The following is a 7,024-nucleotide window of genomic DNA, read 5'->3' as shown; positions in this document are numbered from 1 at the left end:
TTTGTGAATAGTCTTTCATTTGATTGTAAGGTATGTTTTCAAGTAAAAATTCCTCTAGGAATTTAGTAAGTTTAACTTTAATTTAGATAATGTATCATGTACAATTAAATTTGTTATCGTTATAAAGATAACCTGAATACTTTAGAAGTTCATATAATAGTCTACTGATACGTATAGTATGTACTGAATAACTTTCACTAAATAACCTTAACTCTTTAAAAGTTTACTGTTACGTGTAGCAATGCTCTTCACTGCATCATTAGTTCCTAAAACGGAGTGAATTCAAATAGATTACACTCAAACTTGACTCATCTAGCAGTACGTTTTTTTTAGCATCATTCTAACTTAATAATAATAATAATAATAATAATCATAACCACCTCGATACGGAAGATAATACAGCATTAAGAGATTATGAATATTAAAACTGAATGCTATCTTCAGTAATGATGAGTTAAATGAAAATAAGTGCGTTCAAAAGTAAGCTGGGATGGACAGATTGCTGTTTGCAAAGATTATATAAAGCAAAAAACAGTTGAACGATGGAAGCTGTCGACATTTACGGCAGGTGAGAAATGAAGTAGTTTGAATTCGGACCCTCAATCCGATTGAACCCTCTGGCAGATTTGCGAATTCAAGAATGAGTACAAGATACACATCTACAACTCTATTTTGATTTATCTGTATGTTCATTCTTTCTGCTTTATTTTATAAGAACTTGCCTCTTATTTTGTAACAGTCCCATTACAATTCTAATATTATAAGAAGAATATGAATTAATTTTGTATATAACAATATAAACTACATAAGATTTAATAGGCATAATAGATACATAATAATTGAAAGAATAATTTGCATTAGTAGTTAAATGCGAAAAGACATAGCAGTCGGCGTTAGAACCGATAGAGAAAAGAAATCTCAATGAACACAATGTGGGCATTCCTGATTTTACATATGATTCTAAAAGGTGTATGAAGATTTGCATTAAGTTTGGTATACAAAGGGTATTAAAAACACAGTAAATTATCTAACATATTTAATGAATACAAAGCTCGACAGTGCAAGTTAGAAAACGAGCGGGCGATTAAATAAGTTAGCGAATAAAAAAAAAGCCATGAAAGAATATGAAAAAATAAATAAATAAAAACAATAAATAAACTTATAAGATACATTGTTCATGAGACAACTCAGAACAGACCCAGAATTCGTTCATTTACATGGATTAGTTACAATAAATAAATAAAAGCGCGGAAAGAACACAAGGATGTCACGCGCATTTTGCAAGAGAAGGATAAATTTATAAATAGATAGTACACGTGTAAGCGCGGCAATATTAGGGCAGAATGGATTAAAGTATTACAGGAAAGTCAAGCTCAATGTGACTTTAGTGCAATTTGGTATACAAAGATTTTTATTCACGCTTCTGCAAAAGTATCCTTGCACCAAATACACCATATTCAGCTTAACGGGATCACAGTTGACTAAGACTAACCAAATAATACGACCCCATACTCCCTCTACAATACACGGACAATTACTCACCACGTAGTTTCTACTACTACCTTTCTGTTTTCGCTGTATTAAAGGTAGACAAAGTTAACTGCAGTATATAAAATTTTGACAATAGAATCAGCAACTAGCGAGGACCAAAATCTATGGTTCAAACATGTACAAGGGAGATGCATCATATAGATGGGAATACATTTTAAATAAATCTTGTGTCACAAAAGATTGATGGGATGGGAACTTCGCAATACTATTACAATGATATACTGTAAGAAAGTCTTTCGTAAATAGTGTACGCAGCTACGGAAATTCTAGTGAGTAGAATGAAATATTTTGCGAGATGCAAGTATTTTGAATAAATATATATATATATAACTAAGTGCGAAAATAATGATCTTCGTTAAAATAAATCTTCGGTAGAAACACAGTACTTACAGTACTTAATCCTGTACACAACTTTGATAGATATAAGAAAAAACTGTCAACCGTCTTAATAATCCTTAACCGAATAAAATCATAATCTCTTTTTTAGATCAAAGATCAAAAGTAACCGTGAAACATAGATCTTTTATGAGTGATGTTCAACAATATTATGTAAGTAGCTTATATGTTAGTTTTCTGCAATTGATACACCAGAGATAAGAAAGCATATAGTAAGAAACATACAAACCAATTATTGAAAAAAAAAAGTTTTTATTAAATAATATCAACTTACCGGGTTAGTTAATACTATTTTTCCATCCCTTGTTCGTACGACAATACACTGTTCATTTTTCACGTGCACCAGATCTCCGCTCACTTCCTCTATTTGATCCATGAAAACCAATTCTGGTTTGGTGTTAGCTGACTCTGGGTGAAGCTCTAACCTGTTTGGGTAAAGTTTCGCATACCGTGTTTGCCATGCTGAAGCAAACGGGCCTCCTAATTTTTTAATATAGCCGTGAAGAATACAATCAGATTCTGAAAGGGAAAGATTGCAAAGTGACGGACAAGTAATTAACATCGAAAATTAAATATTAAATAAATAATTAAGTCTTTCAATTATTAAATTTATACAATACCAGCACCACTTCTTCATACTACTACCACAATCATACAACTCTTGAGATTAAATATTTTTTTATTGCTGTATATTGAGTTATGATTATTTCAGAAGCTGGGATCACGGTCAACAAAAATGCAGCGTAAGCATATACTAAAATATTACTTGCATATATTTCTGATTAAAAAATAGGACAATTTGAATCTCCGAACTAGTTACATCAGAGAATTTAGTACACGGTATATAAAAAATAGTCTGCAAGTGAAAAATTAAAAATAAATACATAAATAAAACTGTGTCTGCTATAACGAAGAGAAGAGTAACATTCTAGGGACATACTAAGACAACAGATGATAAAATATTAGAGTCTTTCTATTTCAAATGTGCCTCTGCTGGCGCTGTTGTTGATGTGTGTTTTCCCGTACCTCCCTCGAAAGAGGAGGGAGAAGTTGCTTTGGCCGAGGTCCTTCAATAGCTGGATGCGGACAGGGTCGCCACATTGAAATATTCCGAATTATTTTCCGGGTTTTGCTGTGCACTGTCTTGTTAGTTATTCTAAGTAGTTAAGACCAAACGACTGAATGACAATTTGGCAAAACAGCCGAGGTTATTCACTTCTTTCCCCAAAAGAAAGGGAAGGTTTCCTCTGTAAGAGGGCGGTGGGGGTGTCGCCGAGATATGCTTCACATATTTTCCGAGGACACACTTGAAATAGAAAGGCTCTAACCAAAATGATAATTGATTCAAAGAGGTCAAAGCAGACATACTAGAAATAGGGATAACTGCGGGAGAAATAAACAGCAGATTCTTTTTTTTTTTAAAGAAGGACAGTTAAAATATTTAAAGGTTTCAAGGAAAAGACTAAGAGGAAAACAGGTGCGATATGGACAGGAGGAAGAAGGTAGCAACTCAGGGAAAGAATGAGAGAATGCTGGAAGGAAATAAAGGATTTCATTACCTATTTCACGTAGTTCTGGTATTGTAGTTTGCCAAAATCAAGAGAAAAAAGAAGAAAATATAATAACATACAAAAAGAAACATACCCTTTTCGTCCGTATCAAACTTTAACTTCTGTTTCGCTTTCCTTTTTTGTTCTACTTTATCGGCCTCTGCGTTTATTGTTTCGAATACTGTTTCAGCCACTTCACTTTGCCACCTTTCGGAGATAACCAAAGGAAAGTTTTTGTACAGATCCTGATCCGCTTCTGTGAGCTAGTTGAAAATTACATAAATACATAAATAAATTTCGCCAAACATTAATATCTCTAGGGGAAATAAATTATATACATACAGGGTGGATCATTTATCTTGATCCTTGTAACTTTGAAACTAACAGACAGAAAACGCTGAAATTTTACAACATACACATACTGGCAGGGGAACATTGTTTGGTATACTCTGTACCACCACAAGGTCAACATTGTTACTAACCCAACCTAAAGTTGTATATTTTTCAAATTGCGCTATGTCAAGTTACTGCGTATTTCAAATCTGCATATAAAATGAAAACCTACAAATCAATATTATATTTGTTATTCAGAGTTGCAAACTAAGGACACTACATGAGCACCAACGCTGTAAAAAATCAAATCTTGGAGGGTTCTACAACAGTAATAACGCAAGCGAGGTGGACAAGGTTAATGCACATACAAAAACCTTAATGTCGAATACCATGGTCATCACATAACATATTTCGAACAATTAAAATCTAAGTTACACGGAACTGAAAATTTGACTTTTCAAAGGACTTTACTTCGAAAACATGTTGAAGGAAGAATCACATTCAATCACATACGTGGTTTTAAACAGATATAAAGATCATAATGAAGTTTACAACAATTTGATATCTCAAGCCATTTGGGTGACCAGAAAAAATGTAAAATTTGATATACCTATGTAATGCTTAAAATGGCGTACTTATGGGATTTTGATTTACTTTGCTTCTAATACATTACAACAATACTTTTTGGTAGGTGTAATTACATTAAGTTCCTGGAATTATATAATGTCAAGCAGTGTTGTAAACTTGACAGTTTTTACCGTATCTCCAGAACGATATGAGATATCGAATTTCTGTAAACGGTATGGTGATCTTCATATCTATGGAAAACCATCTATGAAATTGGATGGGGAACTTGTCGAAAAATTTTTTCGAAATAAAAGCTTTTGAAAAGAGTAAAATTTTAAATCTCTTGTTTGTATTCATTCGAAATTCGTCATATCATGATCATAGTATTACACACTAAAGTACGTTGGATGAGCATTGCCCGTCTGTCTCACTTGCGTTATTACTGCTGTAGAGACCACCAAAATCTGGACGTTTGTAATGTTCTAGCGTCCTTAGTTTGCAATACTGAATAATACAGGGTTTTCATAAAGTATGGACGGATTTAATTCGCTTATAATTTACATAAAAATGCTCATATTGAAATCAAATAAAGTGCAAACGGTAGCGGAAGGATTAAATTTTTACCTGTAATCTGCACCAGCTCAGTTCATTCAACGCCAAACCTCCAACTGGGCGCCATTTACGTCCACACATTCGCGTAGGACCGTCTAGAAATCGACTTCTGTGGGCTGTTGATGTTGCTTTCCCTTAACCTGCTCACTGTTGCAGGCGATGTTGGCGGCCTCCCACTTCGAGGACGGTCCAGGACGCTTCCTGTCTCCAAGAACTTAGCATGCCACTTTCGGAATGCACTCTCAGTCGGTGCCGGCTTTTTGAACTCTTTGGTGAACTTTCGACACTCCATAATTGACCTTGCCCTCCCTCTCCCTCTCTCAACGTGTTCAGAGTTGCCGCTTATCTAACAGTGTTGCCAACTAAAAATTTAATCCTTCCGCTACCGTTAGCACTTTATTTGACTTCATTATGAGCATTTTTATGAAAATTATAAGCAAATTAAATCCGTCCAGACTTTATGAAAACCCTGTATACATAACTATAAGTTTTCTAGTTTTATATTATATTTTATACTTTATTATAAGTTATATAGTTTAACATTATAAGTTATATATATATATATATATATATATATATATATATATATATATATATATATATATATATATATATATATATATATATATATATATATATATATATATATATATATATATATATATATTTACATGATAATCATCAACAAAAGTACACTGAAGGCAGTACACATCGGCACCGAGCATCAAAGACTGAACTTATCAATGTCAGCATGTATAAAAAAGTGAAACAAAGAAGTCCTGAATACAGAACTTAGCTTTTGTAACACTATACGTTGTCTTTATTTATCCTTTTCAACACCGATGACCCTTACCTACTTTGTTCAGTGTGTATTTGTTCATAACTACCATGTAAGGACCTTGTACCACGTAGCATCGAATATAAATTATTTTCGAGAAATGATATAAAACAACATACTATTATACAGACATAAATAAACTATTCGCACTTTCATTATCGCTTTATCAGACTAGTAGAGAACAAGTAGGAAGAAAGAAATATTACAAGACGGATAAATCCAGGACTATAGTTTCATAATCCCGTGATAACGCTACAGTGTTAAAAGATAAAAAAAAAAAGAGCAGAGAACTATAAGCATTCACAGCGCAGGATGGCAGATACGAGTGTAAGAAGGAAAAGAATAATCAATGAGAAGAAAAATATAAAACGTAAGTTCATTTCTTCTCTTTTTGACTGGTTTGCAACATTTAAGATTCTGAAGTGGTAACACTGACAATGCGTGTGCGCTGTGCAGAGCCTGACCGTTGTTAATAGTATGTTAATGTGTGACTTGTACTACGTCACGGGATAAAATGGAGGTGTGTGTTGAAGCGGGCTGACGGTGAACTTCATTTTGACTTGGATAAGAATATTATGGAGGAATTGGCGGACATAAGAAAGTAAGTGACATTATTATTATAGTCAAGCTTGTGCTTGGAGAAGGACAAACCTTGATCCTATAATCAGCGCCTATGCCCTGCAAGTAGGGTGTGATGAAAACAGAAAACAAGAATTTTGGATGGAACAGGATAGTACTCTGAAGAACTGCTCATTTCATGATAAGCTTGTCCTAGCAGGAGATCTAAATGGACATGTAAAACGATCAAGATCATGATATAAAAATAATACATGCAGGATATGGATTGAAAAACAGAAATTAGGAAGGTAAGAACAATATTACAAGTGGCAGAAGCATATGATCTGGCTATCCTAAATAACTTCTACAAGAAGATAAAAACATTTTATTACATATAAGAGTGACACCGAAAAGTCTCAGATTGATTTCATCTTATGGAGGAAACAAAACCTACATGATGCAAAGGACTGCAAAGTAATAGTAGGTGAGAGTCTAACGGAGCAACACCGCCTCGTAGTGGCCGATATATTCTTCAAAGAAAAAGTAAGACGACAACAAAACGTTCCTTCGAACGAAGTGGTGGAAACTTAGACGAGACAAGTGCTGAAAGGATTCGAAA

The 7,024-nt window shown here is 33.7% G+C and overlaps 1 protein-coding gene across 1 annotated transcript in view; it reads right to left on the bottom strand.

Moving 5' to 3' along the window:
* Positions 1 to 7,024, bottom strand: part of Gprk1 (G protein-coupled receptor kinase 1) — a 609,628-nt gene that overhangs the window by 18,896 nt on the left and 583,708 nt on the right. Inside the window, exons 14-15 of the mRNA XM_081771441.1 lie at positions 3,592 to 3,760; positions 2,222 to 2,466 (exon numbers count right to left, since the gene is read on the bottom strand). Coding sequence (XP_081627567.1) covers positions 2,222 to 2,466; positions 3,592 to 3,760 — 414 coding nt within the window. The remainder of the gene's footprint in view (positions 1 to 2,221; positions 2,467 to 3,591; positions 3,761 to 7,024) is intronic.

This window comes from Thermobia domestica, chromosome 9 (genome assembly GCF_964235325.1).
Source record: "Thermobia domestica chromosome 9, izTheDome1.hap1.1, whole genome shotgun sequence".
Lineage (NCBI taxonomy): Eukaryota > Metazoa > Arthropoda > Insecta > Zygentoma > Lepismatidae > Thermobia > Thermobia domestica.
Note: the sequence above shows the minus strand (reverse complement) of the source record. Positions and strands in the feature narration are given on the sequence as shown.